We start from the raw sequence: 21,178 nt of genomic DNA, 5'->3' as shown, positions 1-21,178 counted from the left end.
GCTAGCAAACCTATGACTCTTCAAGTTGATTTTCTAAAGTGAATTGTGAGAGGAGAATTTTAAGGTAAGCTGCTTTCAATCAGCTCATGAGAATGTGTTGGGGTTCTTTAGCACGCTAGTAGGAACTTGATTTTAGGCCTGATTTAGAAATTTAAAAAATTGTGTGAAACAAGTAGCATTTTGGAACATTTAGTGTTGGGCCAGGGAGCACTGATGCATCAGGACAATAGTTTTTTAAATAGACAAGTAAATAATCAGGCTTTGAAAGGTGTTCATGTGTATCATAGGATAGGGTAGCCCAGACTTTTTATTTATTATCAAGTTAATTTAAGCTCTGGTAGCAATTTTAGTATACTGCAAGGCTGCTTCTGTTTAAAAATTAATTCTGAGCAAATGGGTTATAGTCTCCAAATACGTGGCCCGTTTTAGTTGAAAATCAAGGAAAGAGGTTAATAATAGGAGGTTTGAATAGGCACCTACAGCTCAGGTCTCTATTGTCCTTAGGAATACAGTTATCAGCAGCAGATGCTGTAGGCTTTGGTCTTTCCTGTGTAAAAAGTGATTCCCTCCCGTCCGTACCCCCTTTGGGAAACAGTAACAATATATTTTGCCCTATGGTTTTTATCCTCTTGGCATGATTCTAGTCATTAGTTCACTCAGCACTGGGTCACAAGTATATTGGGACTAGAAAACATATTCCCTGGAATTTTTATTTATTGTGATGTGTAAAAATTCAGAATCTTTTTCCTTAAGGATTTTTGTTTTTGTTTGAGTCAAACTATTTTTATATGAAGTTTTCTTTAAAGAAGGTTAGCATTTGTTTCATAACTACCAAATACCAGGTATTTGCACATATATCAAATTAATCTTTTCACAACAACTTTTCAAGGAAGATGTGTTGTCCCTAATTTTATAGATAGGTACATGGAGACTCAGTGAGTTAAGTAACTTCTCAAGTTCACAGATGTAGTAAGTGAGATTTAAGTCCTTCCTCTAAACCTTTCCATTATACTGTACTTTTCCTTCTGGCAATATATCCTCATAAGACTGGTAGCAAGTAGTTTTCCAGTTCTAGGCACCATGGATGCAAATAAAGAATCACTTTTGAAGAAATCTAAAAAGCTGGTAGATTAGGCATGATACATGTAAAAGTTTTTCAGGGAACTACTCAATTTTGGGAAATTGTGAGGTGGAGGTGGTGGTTATATGAGAAGAAAGAACAGGACAAGATAAATAATGCAGGATTCTTTCCTATAACTAACACCATAGTTTGGGAAAACCAGAAATTCTGTACCTTGGTAGGTGTGCAAATATGTACTTGGTAAAGAATCCCTTAGGTATGCAAGATAGCGGGTAGTCATACTTGTCTTTTATAATGATAACTCAAATAATTCTGTGCAATGATTCATGGAAACAATTGGATTCTCATGTTCTCCTGGAGCTGTTTATGATAATTCCAGCAAATGCAAGTGAGAAATTTAAAGGACATAGCTATAAGAAAGGGAGGAGGTGGTGGAAGTACAGAGGGAGAAATACAAGATAGCAGCACTGTAGTTATTTGTGAAACCAGACTGTTTGGTGTGTATAAAAAAATGTGGAAATTTGGGTTGGTGGTAAAAACCTTTCTTCAGCTTTCACAGACAATTACAATTTATAAAAATTCATGTCCTCGTGTGAGAGACTTTTCTATTTCTTTTCCTCAGAAGTTAGGATATATGTAATGTTATATAGTAGTCATATTTTAAGAGGGTATCTAAATTACTCTGCATTCCCTGAAATCAACTCTAGACGAGGAGTGTGTTAAATACATATTGTTCAAACTCCTCATTTCGTTTTCTCTCAAGGCTGCTCTCAACACCGACTTTTGTAGTGAAACAGCTCCAGTTGTATCTGATATAGCTGGTGTGGTTTCTCTGGTCAGAGATGGAAGGTAGAAATTGGATCTCATATTTCTCTGGGCCTTGAAATAAACAGACAGTGACATTCTTATTTTATTTCATAATTGTCTATGTAAGAATATAATTAAATGTTGATCATCTAGGTTAACCAGAAATAGCATGCTAGGAAAAGCATGGATGGTTAACAACCAACAAATATTTGTTAGAAAATTACTGTGTAAAAACTACAGTGAACCTCCCAGCCTTGTGTGTCAGTAGCTTTAACTACTTCCTCAACCAATTTTGTTGTCAAATTGCCCAGAATGAGAGTTAAATGGGTTGGTTAGAGAATTACCTACTCTATGTTTCTCTCTCCTTTTTAAAGTTGTTAACTAGTAATTAAATATCTCAAACTCTAGAAGTAGAGAGAAAAGAAAAAGATAGCAAATCCTTTTACTAAGCTCTGATTAAATGAGTATTTAGAATGTCTAACCAGAATATTCAAAATAAAATTCTACAGGAATGGTATAAATTAGTAAAGAAAAATTCAGATAATAATTGAAAATAATTAATTATTTATTTAATTTAGATTTCAGACACTTTTAATTCTAATAGCATCTGCCCTGGCATTTGACCAACCAGAGATGAAATTTTGCCTTCTGTATTTACTAGGTATGACCTTAAGTAAGATTTCATTTTTTATTGTTTTAATCAACAGTTTTGTGCTTTGGCTTTCTTATCAGTAAACAGGGATAATGACATTATTTAACTTCTAGAGTTGCTCTGAGAACTAAATGAAATAATACATGTAGCAGTGCTCAGCACAGTGCCTGCCTGGTACTTTCTAAGCATCTAGTAAAAATTATCTATGTATCTTTTCAACCATCTCTTCAACATCCATCCATCCGTCATCTGTCCATTGGTTCATCCATTTATCCATCTTTTTTTAATGTTTCTGACAACATAAATTGATTATTTTGCGAGGCTTTTTTTGCCAGGGAATATGCAGAACTTTTAAAATATGAGATGAATTTATTGTCCAGGATGTGTGCAAAGAGAAGACACCCCCAGAAAACCAGCTTATTTTAAGTCCTTTTTCATGGCTACTTTTTTCTGGTTGAAGATAATACCTTAAATTTATTTCTGCCTATTAATTTAATAATATTTAAATAATTGGGAAATATTTACTGAGTGTTTTCTTTGCACAAAACATTGTGCTAGGTATTGTGGGAATGTAGAGAAAGCTAGGATTTTGTTCTCACCCTTGAGAAGTTTGTAATGTGGTTGAGGTTACTTAGAAAATATAATGATATTATACATTTTAAAAAGATTATGTGAGGTAATATCCATTAAGTGTTGAATGAGTTATATAAAAATATCTAATAAGATCTAATCTCTGAGATCTTATTAGAGGTGTTTAGAAGAGGGGTAGATCATAGTTATCTTGAATAATCTCAGTTGGTTTCCTAACAATAGGAAATGAGGGAAATAGGGAAAGACAGGATGAGCAAAGGCTATGAGGCAACAATAAGTGAAGTTTGACTAGTGAAGATAAATTTATAAAGATTGGTTGTATCTGGATGGAAGGCCTCAAGTGCCAGGGTCAGGAGTTTATACCTTATTTTGTCATTAGTGGGAGAGCCACTGATGTTTTTTGATCAGGAGAGTGGCTTGATGAAGGGAGTAGCAGTAAGATTGATTTGGTGGAGGAGATACTAAAATAGAGAAAGTAGTTTAGGGTCTGTTTTAAGAGTTTAGATATGAGGTGTGAAAAAGCCCTGTGCTAAGATTATAAGTATGGTAACAGAAATGAGCATAAGAAACATTAAGAAATAGCTGGTGGAGCTTCATGACGAGCTGGCATTGAGAAGCAAGGATAAAAATTAGGAGGTCAATACAGTGTTCATGTTTTGAACCTTGATGATTCTGACAGTGGTACTCTTCTGGGTGTGGATGAATGAGGGGAGGTGTTGAGGAAAATAGTGATGAATCTAGTTTTAAGATGTTTAATGTGAAATTGCAGAGCATATCTTGGTATAAATACTTCACAGTAATTTGAGGACTGTTGGATTTCTGGGAGATGAGAGAGTTTAGTGTTGGGGATATGGATATAATAATCTTAAGATGCTTGATAAAAAGAGTATAGAGAAAGAATAATGTTTAGATTGGCAGTATTAACATGGAATGGTATTTTCTGTGATTATTCACTTTAATTTAAAACAATAAGCTATTTGCCTACCTCTCCCTCTCTGCCTTTTCCTCCCTCTTTCCCATAGTATTGATTGTCTACGATGTGTTGTGCACTGTGCTGGGCACTGGGGATCCAGCAATGAACAAAACGGATGAGCCCTGTCCTCATGAAATATACAGAATAAACTTGTTTTTTAATTAAACAAAATATTTTAATGAGTTCTCTTTTCTCCCATTTACCATAAGCTTGTGCTATGCAAGCATTTATCTCCCAGAGTCTGAAAGACATTCTCTGACAAGAAGTTTCCTTTTCTTCCTGTCGTTGATACTTTTTATTTTACTATATTGTAATAAATACTCTGTAGGAGTATAATTTCAGGAATTGATTAAATTACCCATCGTCGAATTTTAGGAAATACTGATTGCAATCCCCTTTGCCTGGGAGATTTTTATTGTGCTGAGCTTATAAGAAGTGTCTCTTGGAAAAAATTGTATTATATTATTTGAAAGTTCTAAGAGCAAGGAAAAAGATGCTTTTCTAAAACTGTCTTATTTCTTGCATCCAGACATTTCTGTTAATGATGTGAAGTTTATCTCAACTCAAAATAAAACGTGCAGCTGGAGATTGGACTTCCCTTTTCTCCTGTTTCTTGCTATCCTTGTTTTCCTTCTGATTTAGTCACCAATGTTCAACCAATGTCTTCATCTCACTCTTTCCTCTACTCCTTTGTAATAAAATAGAGGAATGGAGAAAGAGGAACACAATGCAAGGTTGAGGAACACCAGTTGAGACTGATAACAGATGAAAGCATTTTTCTAAGGAAGGAGATAGTAGATTATCAATGTCTGAATTTGTATTCTAAGATTCAAGCTCAGGAGAGCCTATGTTCTTGATGATCCTCAGTTCATTTCACTGTCACCCTGGTGTAGTTAGCCTCCCCCTTTTTTGCTAAACTGGTCCATTTTTGTGCTAAATGATCATAAATGATGTTATTTAGAACAGAAGTATCTGTTCTAAAATTGGAATGGAATATTAGGCATATCAGGCATTAGCTGTAGGAAATATTTCAAAATTGAAACAGTTAAAATGGAAATATCAGGCATATCAGGCATTAGCTGTAGGAAATACTGGTAAAATGGTATATCAGGCACATGGTAAAAATGGAATGTCAGGTGTATCAGGTATTAGCTGTAGGAAATATTTTCTTGCTTGCTGCTTCTTCTTCTTCTTCTTCTTCTTCTTCTTCTTCTTCTTCTTCTTCTTCTTCTTCTTCTTCTTCTTCTTCTTCCTCCTTCTTCTTCTTTTCTTCTTCTTCCTCTTCTTCTTCTTCTTCTTTTTTTTTGACAGAGCCTTGCTCTGTCACCCAGGCTGCTGGAGTGCAGTGGCACACTCTTGGCTTACTGCAACCTCCACCTCCCAGGTTCAAGCAATTCTCATGCCTCAGCTTCCTGCAGAGCTGGGATTACAGGTGTGCACCACCATGCCTAGCTAATTTTCATATTTTTAGTAGAGACAGGGTTTCACCATGTTGGCCAGGCTGGTCTCAAACTCCTGACCTCACGTGATCCTCCTGCCTTTGCCTCCCAAAGTGCTGGGATTACAGGCATGAACCATCACACTCGGCCTAGCTGTAGGACATATTTTCTGATAGAAATGACATTATTGATGGAAAAAGCCCCTATATTTAGAGTATTTTGAGAATGATAAGATATTTTGCTGTATTGGAAGGAATGATGTAAATTTGAATGTCTTAAATCTTGAGTTAGTTATGAAATAAAATCACTTTTCTAAGAGAACTTTTAAAATGTAGTTTGTTTGGAGCATTATCTATATTAATTATATTCATTTTAATTTGTATCTTAGGAATCTTTGGAGTGTGGGAGAGCCATGTCAAATGTTCAGTCCTTTAATACTAATTTAGCTTCAGGTTACTGAGATCACTTTGGTAGTCAGTCAATATGGTTACCAAATTTGGATGAGAATTCCAGATGCTGAGTGGCTCAAAAACAGTTGTGGATATGTGTCCTATACTTTGTTATTTCTCTAAACTTGTGTAGAGGTATTAAATCACTTTTGTGAGATGAATTTTCAACATTAAAAATAAAAGCTACTTTAGAAGACAAAAATGAAGCATAACTCATTTAGAAAATAAAGACAAAAGCTTTTGAGGTTAGATCCTGCCTGTCCTTTTCATCCTTCAGGAAGGTTTCTAGGCTAGAAAGACATCTCTAAAAACAAAGTTTTTATAATGGAAAATGTGCTGACATACACTTTAATGATATAGTTTCAAATGGCAGTGATATCATTTGTAGGCCTTTGTGCTTGGAAATGTCTGGAAAGTTGTAGTGCTCTTATTAATATTTGTAGTCACTTTTTATGAATTAGTATTTCTTGTTGTTTTTCATTTTTATTTAATTTAAGATGAATAAATATTATTATCAAATAACATGAAGATTGCATCACAGCCTTCAGGATTAAAATGCACTCCTTTTTTGGGGAAGCAGATAGATGTGTTTACTATGTTGCGAGATTTAGATTTGATTTTTTGTTTTCTTCATGGTAATTATGTTTGCACTTTGCTGATCACTAGTTGTGCATTATTACAATGGAAGGTGACAATTTGATTGTCTTCAATTGGAGAAGCAAGTAATTTTATATTCACTAAGCTGTCAGGTAACACTAACTCACAGTACTAAGAGCTCCTGGCAATGCAGCTTGGCACCTATATTTAACTGCTTTGATGCTTGTGTAACCTCTGCTGAATCAGAAATACTTTGCCGGCTGGAAATGGTTTTCAGACTTGTACAATGAGGTTTTCATTAAGTAGACAAGCTGAAAATGAACTGCAAAGCCATGGTTGTTTTTCTCCTCCCCTCCTATCTCCTCCCCTCTTTTTTTCCCTCCCCTTCCCCTCCCTCTCTACTCTCACTCCCTTCCTCGCTCCCTCTTCTTTCTCTTCTTCTTGTCTCTTTGTGAATAGGAACCTGAAATTTATACCTTGTTTCATCACATGAAAGAGTGGACTTGGTAGATTGCCTTATTTAGCTAAAGGAGAACCTCAGAGATGAACTTCTTTATATAAATTTGTTCAGTGTTTGTGTGAATTTTCGTATTTTGAAACAATCTATATAGTATCAATATTCATTTTTCTCTTTTTTTTCTGGAAATATTGAAGAGGGAAATTCGAGTTAAGAATGGAAAAGTATACAGTGACAGTTTCCTACACTTTGTCTCTGAGAAGTTATTGTTCTGGTTTATGATTTTTATTCATATAATTGGATAAGATATCCTGTACTTGGGCTTCCATATTAATGGGCCAGTTTCAAGCTGACAGAGAGATGTCTGTTTATTCACTTAAAAAATTATAGTTCTCATTTTTTATGAAGAGGAGATTCAAAGTGAACTTACATAAATAAATTCATTCTGCTATTATTTTAGACAGCTTTCTTTCACTCCAGCCACACATAGGTTTTTCATTGAGTTATAAAGTCATTGTGCTGGATTAACATCCTCTAAGTTAGTGTATATTTATAGTAGCCATTGTTAGGTTTTACTCTTATTGTTAAGTCACTGATTTTATTTATAAAATCTGGGCCTGGCTTTCCGAAGCAAAAATTCCAAATGTTACTGGTAGATAAACTGTGAGAAAACCATATTATTTCTATCAAGCAAAAAGTATAGATTGATGTTACATAAAGTCAAGTTGTTTTGATCCCAGGAAGAAATCAGATACTCAGGGACACTTAATAATTATAGGTTTTCCATAGGCAGTCAGTCAGCAGGCCAGTCGCTAGGCTGGTTGCCTGTCTCTTCCAGCAGATACTAACCAATTAGACAGAGGTAGTTACGTGATGTAACATTATCAGGAGAAACAATTCATGAGTCAAAGCATTCCAAGACATATGAGCTCTAGTCCAAAGAACAGTCTTAAGCTACATAAAGTGACAGCAATATTGTCAGCTAAATATAAACTCTAGAAACACAAACTTTGATGACTTAAGAAGAATCTGTTCCAGGTAGTTCTTGTTTTGTAAGAAGCTCAGAGGGCCTTTGAAGACAATTTTGGTGCTTTGCTGTGAAAAATTGGACCCTTAGAAAAGTCAAAATCCATTAATTTAAGCACTTTCTTAGACATACTTCAGGAGCTTCAAATGTATTTCATTTACCTCATCTCCATTGATTTGACAGCTAATTCAAATCAGTGAGTTTTCTTCTAATAGGTATTGTCCTCATGTGTTACCATATCTGTTCTGAAAGTGCTGCTACAAGCTCTAGAAGATAGGTTTATAACTTTCTAAGGTAATTCTGAAAACAGTTACCTTCTTTTCACCTGAATTTTCTAAATTACTTGGAAGAAAAAGAAAAATCTGGCAGAAGCAGAGGGAAGTTTGGAGGTGGATTGGGGGAGAGTAGGTGGTAGTGTTGTATAAAGTAATACAAATAATTAGTAAGCACCCTCTGACTTTACTGGAATGAATCAAGAAATGTTTTAAAAGGAATGTCTTCATTTTAATATCTAGAATTAAGGTGTACCATGCTACCCTCCCTTCCCCAAGACCCTTGAATGTAGAAATTAGATATGTAAGAAGAGGGTTTTAAAATCATTGTTTGCCCTAGGCTGGGTGGACTGGTGTCCTTTGTAGAGGTTCCTGGGTATTGTACTTTTTGGCAACTAAACATATCTGTTACTCATGTTCCTTAAAATGAGAGGCACTGTGTTATATTTTTTGAAAATTAGTTGTTTATTTCTCAGTATCAGCTCAAGTACAGCATTGTATTAACAGTGAATTATCTGACAGAAATAAATCTACCAGATAGACTGGAGCTGAGCTGCAAAAATAAGTGTGAATGTTGGCCTGAAGTTTTAATTTTTTTAAATAAGTAGAACAACTCTTAAAATGTTGCTTTATGTTAAAAACAGGACTTTTTTTGAATAAATGTAACACGCCTGGAAAGTGAATGCCATTTGATAATAATCATAAAAATAATGGAAATATTTTCAAAAATCCGGTTAAATATATTGCTATGATGAATTCAGTGACTCTTTTTGATAATTATATAAGTTTCAAATAATAGTTTTGAAAGATGGATACTTTTCAAGCTGTAATTTAAAAAATGTAATTTTGAGTGATCATGCCTTATGAGAAAGTTTAGAAGTTTGAAATTTGTTTAAAAATAATCCTGACTTTAAACATATAAAAATAACTGTGTTTAAAGAATAATGTCAAATCAGAAAAGTTCTAGAAAATATGATATTCTGAGATAGAGGACTTAATGTACATGTATCCAGCATTCTCATCATTTTATAAAGTCTTGGGCCAACTAATTTTGATTTATTGTTGCAGAACAGAAAATAAATTTACTGTCTGAGTAAGTTTGTAATAGCCCAAACATTCAGACTTTGTACTGGTGTTTTGGAGTAGAATAATTATCACCTTTCTAGAGGTGTTCCTACTGACTTCCTAGAGAACATTCTCAGTAAATGGAGGCTTTATCTCCAGCAATCTCATTTCCCAAAGTCCTAAGCCCGAGTTCTTCCCGGTGGCCTGGCATCCTGGGTTCACTTGATTGTTGGGCAGAGACATTTCAAACTCAGGAAACATATGATGGGAATTTAGTTTTATGTGTCCCAAAGATATTTACTTCTCTTTGAAGGTTTTACTTGATAATAGTCATGCCCCAGAAAACCATCTTGTTTAACCAATGTGATAAGTTGACAATGTAGTTTTTCTCTCTGATTATAATGTACTCTGTGTAGTCAATACACTGGTACCATGTGAGTGTAATTTCCTCTTTTATTTTATCTCCAATGCACTGTATTATAAATAAACAGTTAAAAAAAACACCAAACAAATCTGTTGCATCTCCTTTTAAGATTGTACCACTGTAGACACTTGTTCTAGTAAAGTAGAATTGGGCGCATTTGATTGCATTTAAATTTTTCATGCTTCAGCAGTTTGGCTGGGAGCACAGTAAAGAAAAATCCCATGAGCGAGGATAGTTTAGAATAATAGAACTTGATTTTGTGTATTATAGCGGCAACATTTGCGCTGCTTTAGTTAGGGTTGTGTCAGCACTTCCATTATAAACCCCTGTTTTCAGGGGGTATAACTAGGGAGATTTTTTTTTAATACAAATTAAAAAAACAATTCATTTGAATGATTTTTAAGTTATAATAGTGCAAAAATAAAACAAAGTATAGTCACATCGAAATTGACCATTCCGCAAGGATTTTGATTTTCTTTTGCTTATTAGTTGTATAAGGCAGAGGCTAAAGTAAGGTGCTGTTTTCATATGTTGGGGTTGAAAATTTTTGCAATGGAAAATTACTGACTGAGCATTAAAATAAATGTAAGCATTCCATGTGACACTTTAAAACACTGAAACGTGGGTATATTTGATTTATGAGTTTCTAAAGGAGAGTAACTGTGGTACAGTGGTTATAGTAAAGGCATTACCAAAAGTCAAGTGTCGTTGAAACTTCTAGAATACAGTTTGGTTGGTTGAGTAAAATGTTTTAAAGGGGAAAGCTAAAGTAAAGAAATGAATGAGATGTCATCAGGATTATTTAATAAAGTAATTATGCAAAAAATCAGTGAATCAGATCTAATAATCAGCAAATCTAAACTTTAATAAACTCTGCATTAAAAACAATTTGTGCACGTTTTATAACAAAACTCAAAACCGCCACCCAAAACAAAAATCAACAACAAAACCAAATATAAAAAAAGATGTAAACAAAAAAACCCCAACAATTTTACCAAAAGGAAATGCTCAAGGAAATACCTTGCTAAAAACAAAACCCATCTTTTTCTCCACTCGCAATGCATTTAAGAACTATAATAAAGTAAAAACAAGAAATTATATGATTTGGAAAAGTATTTTTGGAACAAAAAATGTTAATTCCTTTGCTAAGGAAAGGGATTTCAAAATTGAGTGTGTTTTTCTTGATTGTTAACCGTTGTTGTCCTACCTCCCCTGTCTCCTTTCCCTCTAACGATAGTGTGAACTGAGGATGAATACTCAGATTTAATATTGCTTTTATTGGCAGCTTATGTTTTATTTGAAACCTTAATACACATATGTATTTGTAGGTGCAAAATAAAAGACAAGTTGTGAGATGTTATAAATAGGTAGCATTCCTGAATGGCCACTGGAGGAATCACAAGAAGACTGTTGATGAATAGAGGTGAAGCCTTTCCTCACTAATTGTATTCAGCGTGTAATTTCTAAACTTCCCTCTGAATTTTGATTTTCAATTAACACTCCCCATTTGAAGATAATTTTCTATTTAATATAATTGCAGGAAATAATTTATTGGCTGATTAAGACTGAGGACCCAGCCTTCCTTAAGAAAACATTCTAACAAACCATCCTTTAAACTCAACTCATAAATTTAGTCTATTTTTACAGCTGCAGAGTTGTATTTAATTAGGATTGTGCACTATTGTTCACTGGTGAAGTTTATAGTTGAAATTATTCTTAAGAGACTGTTTTCATTTTGAGTTTTGTCATGATTAATTTATACTAAAGCAGCAATCATAGACATTGCTATTGGAAGGAGCCAATTCACTTTATAATAAGAGGATGTCTGTTGAGGGAACTAAAGTAACTGATTTTTGGATCATGACTTCCAACTGTGTTTAACTATTTTAAAAAGCAGAAGTACATTCATTCTTTTGTTTTTAACGTGAATGATTATTGATATTGTCAGTATCTGAAACAGGAAATCACTCTTGTTTGTGGCAAGCTCTTGATAAACTTGCAGAACAGTTATAATTTGCCTGGTTTTAATAATAGTAGTTATGGGGCCAGTAAAGTAAGCCATATAGTAATTCTAGAAGCATCCATTGGCTACCATTTTTCATAATCATGTATATGTTTGTTCATTTGTTATTATTGGTATAAATTGGTCAAGAATATATCTGATTTATTGATATAGCACTCTTTAGAACATTTAATTCATTTCTTCTCAAAGAAATTATAGGCATTCTTTTGCATTCCCTTGCCCCCATTGTATTTTCTAGTATCAAATTTAATAGATACAATTTTTGTTATTTGTAGAATGATTATTATAAATTGGTATCAGCATTTTAATATGTTTCAAAGCACTTCAAAAGCCTGTAATACTTTTATTTAGAACTGTGCATAATTAGATTAGCTGATCTTATATTAATTTTTTTCACTGTAGGATACTAAATCTGAGCCCCCTCATTAATTGTGAGAAATTTAGCATTAGCTGTTAAATCCTATGTAAAACATGAGCTGCTACATAAAAACTACTGTTTAAATTGGAATTAACTTAATTATTTTTCTTGCACTTGATATTTCCTTCACTGTAATATTCATGAAAGCATGTGACAGATTTGTAAATTTAACTGTTAATCTCAGATTTCTAGACCCTTTAATCAGTATTTATTTGTCTGTAGAAACAGTACTAGCAAGTTAATGATTTGCTAATTTGAAAAATGCTCATGTGGTTTCCTATGTTAACTGATTTGTGTGTTTTTTTAAAAATGGTATGAAATCAATTAATGTTAAATAGCAATTAAGGTGGAGATTTTATTCCTTTCATTACACAGCAGTTTTAGAGCTAAAGATGTAATAAACTAAAAACAATGTAAAGTTTTAGAAAAAATGCTAAATTCCCTCTTCTGTTAAGTTATAAACTTTCAGTGGTTTTATTTTCAAACCATTTTGCCAAGAAATGCATCTTGATAAAATGATATTCTAAACATTTTGAAATTCTACTTAATAATCATGGTTTTCTGATTTTATATAAGAGTACAAAATGGAGACCTTGTCATGAAGAGTGTAGTCGATATTTATTTGTGGGCACATAAATGAATGTTCAGTATTGTATTTGGAGGTTTTAAATATTATACACAGTAGGCATTTTACTATTTTCATGGTAAATGCTTTGAATCTTTAATGTACTTTCTAATACAAAATAGAGGTATAGCTATTTCAGATACTCAATTCAAATGCTACAAAATTGCCCTAAAACTAATCTAACAGTATCAGCCACTCAATCAATATGTCACTTAAAAGTTAAGTTACAACACTTGACTCATTTTAAAGGTCTTTTAACAAGCTTTAGATGGCACTAAGTAGTGTTAGGCCCAGCCCCAATAATGCAAAGTATAAACAAAGAAGTCAGGATCAGATTTGTTTAGGACTTTAATTATGAATTATTTACTCTCCTGATTATGTTTTCCTACATATACTTCTTTTGGTCCTACATAAACCATAGGAGAAAGTTGGGTATTTTGTGCTTTCAAATCATCTTGCAAACTGACTCATTTGCCAGTTCATTCATTCGTTTTTTTCCATTGCTAACTATTACCCTAAATACTCTCAGGAAGCTTATAATCTAGTTAAGAAAACTAGGAGGGAAAATATACGCATACATACCCTGTCCATTATGAAAACTTACTCTGTAAAAAAATCATTAATGGATTGTAGGAGAGAAAATATGCAGTACTTACTGGGAAGAGGTTTGCTGAGTTAAAAGCAAAGAGGGAAAGCAGGACACATAAGCCAAGAGTTCTTTTTCAGGGGTTTAGAGTGGACCACAAATATCTCTAAAGTTAAATAACTTTTGTTTTTTCCTGAACTAGCCAAATGCAAGGGTTGGTTTATGTTTTGTTACTGACAGCCATTTTTAATCCATTCTGTTTTCCTTCTTCTGCAGAAGAATGTCTTCCAAGCAAGCCACCTCTCCATTTGCCTGTGCAGCTGATGGAGAGGATGAGATAACCCAGGATTTAACCTCAAGGGAAAAGGAAGAGGTCAGCGATCAACATGTGGCCTCCCATCTGCCTCTGCACCCCATAATGCACAACAAACCTCACTCTGAGGAGCTACCAACACTTGTCAATACCATTCAACAAGATGCTGACTGGGACAGCGTTCTGTCATCTCAGCAAAGAATGGTGAGCTTTTAAAATCTGACCACTGCCACTAAATGTATTCCTTAGTATGTCCTCATTATAGATAGATATTTTAGGGAAATAGATGACCTTAGAGTTATTTTTGTTTAGATCATGAAACAACTACCAGGTACATATTACTAAGATACTAACAACTGGAAAAACTTGAAAAATGTTTTGTGATTTAGTGTATATACATTTATTATTAGGCCAGTGTGCCAAGAATATATTTTATTGACTGATTTTTGTGGGGGGGATTGGTTATCTTATTCTGTGAATCCATGAATTTAAGGTGGTTAACTTGGTAATATCACAAAATAGATATGATCAAATAAAGTATGGCTATGTATTAATATTGAAAAATTTAAGCAAATACAACTGCGTGAATGAGATCATATGTTGAATATACCTTCAATGAGAAAATGCAGGTATTTATCATTTTTAATGGTCATTCTTGATTTATAATAAAGCTTTTCTCACTTATATGCCTATATATTAATTTCAAAAGGGCATGCAAACCTCCTGAGAATCATTCAATCAGACTACAGGAGTTTTCTCAAAAAGTAGAAACAACATCAAATACATGCAGTATATTTAGCCAGCTTTCCCATGTTAAATTCCATCTCTAATCATCAAAACAGAAACCATAGCCAGTGACATTAATTATCTAGTTCAAAGCAAAAATATTCAATTTTTTTAGCATCTAGAAGAGATTAAAATCTTAATATATTTTATTAGATTAGAAGTTTTAAACCCCATTTTGCATTTCTTAATTTTTGGCTAACTAAAATTAAGTTAATGAAAATTATTTTAAGTGGGCACTGAGAAAATTTTAATTTCTTAACAAAAGTAAGGTAATATTTCCAATGCATTTACTACGAATAACACATATTTAGATTCTTATTCAATGCTTTATATCTCAGAGACTTACTTCAATAATTTATGAAGGCAGACATTTTTCTTTTTCAGATGATTTTGCAGACACAGCCAATGCTCTGGAGCAGTAGGTAAGAAGCAGAGGATTGAAAGATAGTTTCTAGACTAATTTTAGTTTTGAAAGCGATCAAAATTGTACAATTAGATCCACTGAAAGATTAGTTTTCTTGAGTAGGAAGAAGGTAATAAAGCAAGTCTGTTTTTATGATTGAACTTCAGTTGTTCATTTTAACACCTCCAAGGTGAAATAGATATCCAGTCACTGCCACTTGCTTATTGTCAAGATAATGGAGCGATGTTTCATCTTTATTTCAACAAATATTTATTGAGTACCATTTATGTGCCAAGCATTCTTATTAGGTGCTGACTATATAGTGGTGAACAAAGCAGACATGATTAATTCCTTCATGGAGTTTATAGTCTAGGAGAGGGAATAGAAATTAAATAAATATATACACAAATATATAATTAAAATATGATGTTTGCTATGTATGAGGAGAAAGAACAGAATGCTATGTGAGAACATAATGGGGCAAACCTAATTTAGAATAGATGGTTAGGAATGCCCTCACTGAGCCAAAGATGGTAAGAACTAACCAGTTAGAGTGGAACAAAGAGTAAAACTGCAGAGGGAACAGCATGTATGAAGTATTTGAAGTGAGAAAGTTAGTGCTTAATGTCAGAAAGTAAAAGATGGCCTTCATCGCTGGAGAGTTACGATGAAGGATGCAATATAGCATAAGATATAGTTGGAGAGATTGGTAGGGGCTATATCAAACAGGACCTTGGAGATAACATTATGGATGTGAGATTTGATCTAAGTTCAATGGAAAACGTTTGAAGCATTCAAAAACATTTCAAACAGATAAATTCTGGCTGTGGTATAATGAATGGATGGGAGAGAGACAAGAGTGAAAGAAGGAGGACCCACTGGGAGCCTATTTCAGAAGTCTAGGTGAGAGATGAATGGCTTGAATTAGTGTAAAGGAAGAGTGGCTGGAGAGAAAGGATGGGTTTAAGATATATTTTGGCTTTTATGCCAAATCTAGTCATAGACAAATAAAAATAACTGCACTGGAAAATATGGGGAGAATAAGAAATAATACAGTTCAAATTTTATTTCTTTGAGAACACTATACTTATTTTTCCTAGAAAAATTGTGTTTGTATCTTGATAAGTCCCAAGTTACTTTGGTGGGTTATTCTCCAACTTTTATCATCTAAAATTTTGTCTTAGAATATATATTAATAATTTTCTTACCAAATTTATATTAAATGTGGTTTATGATAGTATAATACAGTTTAATGGTACAAACAAGTTAACTATTAATGTAAAAGAAATCATACTTGCTAGACATGTTTTCAAACTTTCACTTTCTTTTGCTGTCAAACATTGCTTTCCACTGGAGCCTTTGTGTATTCCGAATGACTAGAAGCCAAAATATTTTGTTTAAACTCCCACTCTATAGTATTTCCCAGCTGTGTACTTATATGGTGTAATAAAAGGTTTTAACAAATGGGAAATAGCAGCTGCATTTGGAAATGCCCTTTGTGCTTCTTTTTCACTGGATAGATTCAATATTGTATAACAACTGTAATGCCAGACCTGTAATGACTTATACTGTAAGTACCGTATCACTAACCAATTTTTCTTTGCAGGAAAAAAACAATAGAAGGATTTTAAGTTTCTGGGCAGACCTGCAAATCTACATATATTGTGTGTGTGTGTATGTGTGAGTGTGTCTTCGAGTGGGAGGACTGTGCTAATGTAAAATTTAATAAACATTTTATCTCATTCTACTTTAAAATAAATATGAAGTCAAAAAGGATGTTTATGAAATTAAGTAAAACTTGTAGTTTTCTTTAATGGATCATATTCTGTACTTGTAATTGAGTCCCAAAAAATAGTTGTGAAGAAATAAAATTTAAAAGAAAATCTAAAAAATAACATTTTTTTTTCAGCACTTACACAGTTTCCATTGTTACTTACTTTCTGCAATGGCCCTCATGGCCCTCATTCATGAACTGTGAGAAACAAGCCCTAAAAGTTTCTTATCTCCTGGATTCAGGAAGGGTTTTACTTTGAAATGTCATGACCACAGAGGAAGTTTTCTGTCAGAGAAGGTGAAGGCAAAGCAAAGAAGTCCTGCTAATTCCCACTTTCTGATTAGAAAAAAAAACTTTATTATTATTATTATTATTATTTTATTATACTTTAAGTTCTAGGGTACATGTGCATAATGTGCAGGTTTGTTACATATGTATACTTGTGCCATGTTGGTGTGCTGCACCCATCAACTCGTCAGCACCCATCAATTCGTCATTTATATCAGGTATAACTCCCAATGCAATCTCTCCCCCCTCCCCCCTCCCCATGATAGGCTCTGATGTGTGATGTTCCCCTTCCCGAGTCCAAGTGATCTCATTGTTCAGTTCCTACCTATGAATGAGAACATGCGGTGTTTGGTTTTCTGTTCTTGTGATAGTTTGCTAAGAATGATGGTTTCCAGCTGCATCCATGTCCCTACAAAGGACGCAAACTCATCCTTTTTTGTGGCTGCATAATATTCCATGGTGTATATGTGCCACATTTTCTTAATCCAATCTGTCACAGATGGACATTTGGGTTGATTCCAAGTCTTTGCTATTGTGAATAGTGCCGCAATAAACATACGTGTGCATGTGTCTTTAGAGCAGCATGATTTATAATCCTTTGGGTATATACCCAGTAGTGGGATGGCTGGGTCATATGGTACATCTAGTTCTAGATCCTTGAGGAATCGCCATACTGTTTTCCATAATGGTTGAACTAGTTTACAATCCCACCAACAGTGTAAAAGTGTTCCTATTTCTCCACATCCTCTCCAGCACCTGTTGTTTCCTGACTTTTTAATGATTGCCATTCTAACTGGTGTGAGATGGTATCTCATTGTGGTTTTGATTTGCATCTCTCTGATGGCCAGTGATGAAAAGCATTTTTTCATGTGTCTGTTGGCTGTATGAATGTCTTCTTTTGAGAAATGTCTGTTCATATCCTTTGCCCACTTTTTGATGGGGTTGTTTGTTTTTTTCTTGTAAATTTGTTTGAGTTCTTTGTAGGTTCTGGATATTAGCCCTTTGTCAGATGAGTAGATTGCAAAAATTTTCTCCCATTCTGTAGGTTGCCTGTTCACTCTGATGGTAGTTTCTTTTGCTGTGCAGAAGCTCTTTAGTTTAATTAGATCCCATTTGTCAATTTTGGCTTTTGCTGCCATTGCTTTTGGTGTTTTAGACATGAAGTCCTTGCCCATGCCTATGTCCTGAATGGTACTACCTAGGTTTTCTTGTAGGGTTTTTATGGTATTAGGTCTAACATTTAAGTCTCTAATCCATCTTGAATTAATTTTCATATAAGGAGTAAGGAAAGGATCCAGTTTCAGCTTTCTACTTATGGCTAGCCAATTTTCCCAGCACCATTTATTAAATAGGGAATCCTTTCCCCCAAGAAAAAAAACTTTAAATGTAAAAATTCTGATTATTTTGAGGTGACACTGCAACAAAATATGAGACCACATAGGTTCAAACAAGAAAAATAATTTGTAATGGCATAAGCAAAGAAGGAGAATAGAAATTTTAGAAATAGGATTTCAAGGACCAGTTTGAGATAAAAAGTTTTAGATTCTGATTTTAATCATAATTACCTATTTTATAGACACCAAATTGTTGAATTATAAATTTAATGTGCTATATTAATTAGTGAGAGCCATTTGAAGGTTGGAAAGTTAGTGTAAACAAGAGTCACCATCCTTCTCTTTCCACAACCACTACCACTTTCATCATGGCACCCGGTGTGCCAATACCTTTTTTGCAGAGGAATGTTGACACTGTCCACTAAAACATGCTTTTGTTCTCATTAGGACTGACTCATTAGGCTGGAGTACATTTGCATAATTTTTTTTCATGGAAAAATGTACAGCATATTATTCTTTTTGATGTTAATAAGCATGGAGAAGAATATTTTTGTGATCATGTTTCATGACCTGTATATGATACTGTGTGTAGTGATTATCTGCTAGATTGCAACTGTAGAAAGGACAGATAAACTTATATACTGTTGGTGATCTTTTCTACAGATTGCATACAATTTTTTGGTGCAAATTATGTATAGCTACTTATATCAAACAGATAAATTACAATGTACATGTTATTTTGAGCCTTCTCTTCCTTACTTTTTTTTTTCTTTTGCTTTAGAGTATAATTTAGAAAGGAGTTATCATCACTGGATACCCGAGTATATAGTACCTGCTAAAGTTCCAGGCACAAGGACTAACTTGTGAATAATATAGATAAGATCCCTGTTATCATAGAACTTACAGTATAGTAGTATGGCAGACAATAAAGAAATCTTATAGAGTGAGACAATTTCAGACAATAATAAGTACTATGAAGAAAATTAAGTAAGAAAATGTGATAGAGAATTACTCCTTTAAAAAGACCGGGGAAGGTCTTTTTGAGGAGGTGACATTTGAGCTGAAATTTGAATAAAAAGAGAATCACTGTGCAAAGATTTGGGGAAGACACCCAGTCAGAGTGTATAATAAGTACAAAAGTCTTTTAGTTTGTGTGTTTGAGAAAGAGAAAACAACAGGGTGGCTGGTGAGGGAGAGAATGGTATGAAATGAAATTGGGGAGACTGGCAGATTACAGATATTATGGAGTCTCATAGGCTACAGGGAGGTGTTTAAACTTTCAAGTGTAAGTAGAAGCCACTGGAAAATTTTAAGCAAGGGAGTAACATGATTTGATTTATGTTTTTAAAAGATCACATTGCCTGCTGTGTGGAGAGTGGACTGTGAGAGAGAACATCAGAAACAGGGACATGGATTAGGAAACCATTGCAGTAGTGCAGGTGAGAGTTAGATGATAAGCGGAAGAGTGAACAGTTTAGGGAGATTCTTCATTGAAAAGTTCTCAGAGATTCTGAAGAAGACAAAATTTACACAAAGGGTGGAGAGAATGTTTTAAGTAATGTGCATGTGGGCAAAAACATAGTCAAGAATGACAAGAAATGAGGTTGGTGAGACCAAGGAGAGGAGGGAAGAGAGTAGAAATGCTCTTGGCCAGAGAATGGGCCCCGGCGAGAGACAAGCTTTTTGCCTAAGAAGCAACTGTTAGTAGGTGGCTTCTGTGGTAGGCCATGGGGATGTGGGTAAGGCACCAACACTCTCATGAGATATAAAATGTGATGATTGTAAGTGGGAACTTATGCACATGTGTACACTTACATTATTCTATTGATATATATTTTGGCAAAAATATACATCTGGCTTTTAACTACTAGTCTGAGTAGGTAGAAATAACCGTAGTGGACTCTCAGACCCAGAATATCTGAACTCCTTATTTTAGAGACCTACTTAAATTCCTCCAGGGGAGTTTTATCTTCTAGAAAAGTTTTAAAATAAATTTCCACCTTAAATAAAAGATGTCAATAATGCCCTTTGCTGTAATTGAATGAAAATAATGGTAGGCGTCCTGAGATATTTAATAAATAACTATTGAGGAAAATACCTTCTTGCTTGCAAACAATTTCTGCTCTCTGCTCCTCTAGCTTTCAGTCTCATGAAGTTGCTAATCAACTCTGGAGTGTTTTTTGTTTTTCACTTGAAGTCATAAAATAGCTGGTGTGGACTTTGTACCATTTCTGGGAATGGAGCTATTGTCATTACATGATAACAGTCCAGGAATTTTTAGTGAGGATCTAATCTTCAGTCATGCTGTTATGACAGACTTTGAGAAGATTTCTAATCTTGTTATTTTAGAGATTTTAAAAACTTGAATTGTTGGCAGTTTTTTGTAAGATTTTGTCATTTAAGATAGTAGGCAGCACTCCTCATTTTTATTGGGACTGTACTTTAGAAAGTGTAGTGAAACCCACTTGTTCACTTGGTCCTAACTAGTGTATAGACATAGTGATAACTCCTAAGGTAAGATTTATGTACACCTTTGTGGTACCTGATTGGCATAGGAAGCACTGGAAAAAAGTCCATAAACCTGTGAGGTTTAGACTTCCTGAGACATTTAGTTACTACTTCTCTCATTTTTGGATTTTGGAAATACATTCGATTTTAGTAAAGTTAAAGCCTAAATTTCTGTTAACAGGTGAAAATGGCCATCCTTACCTTGAATCACTGCATAATATTTTCTAGGAAGACTTATGGAGGATTTCCCAGTTCCTGTAACTTTGAAACTATATTTGCATACAGT

At 34.0% G+C, this 21,178-nt stretch overlaps 1 protein-coding gene across 12 annotated transcripts in view; it reads left to right on the top strand.

Annotated features, from left to right (window-relative positions):
- The window catches only part of SOX6 (SRY-box transcription factor 6), a 702,902-nt gene that overhangs the window by 272,370 nt on the left and 409,354 nt on the right, over positions 1–21,178 (top strand). For all 12 annotated transcript variants that reach the window (XM_030918953.1, XM_030918959.1, XM_030918957.1 and 9 more), the window contains one exon: positions 13,763–14,003. In XM_030918953.1, coding sequence (XP_030774813.1) covers positions 13,767–14,003 — 237 coding nt within the window. In that variant the 5' untranslated portion in view covers positions 13,763–13,766. The remainder of the gene's footprint in view (positions 1–13,762; positions 14,004–21,178) is intronic.

Source organism: Rhinopithecus roxellana, chromosome 15 (genome assembly GCF_007565055.1).
Source record: "Rhinopithecus roxellana isolate Shanxi Qingling chromosome 15, ASM756505v1, whole genome shotgun sequence".
NCBI classification, from domain to species: Eukaryota; Metazoa; Chordata; class Mammalia; order Primates; family Cercopithecidae; genus Rhinopithecus; species Rhinopithecus roxellana.
The sequence above is the reverse complement of the archived record's forward strand: the minus strand, read 5'-3'. Positions and strand labels throughout refer to the sequence as shown.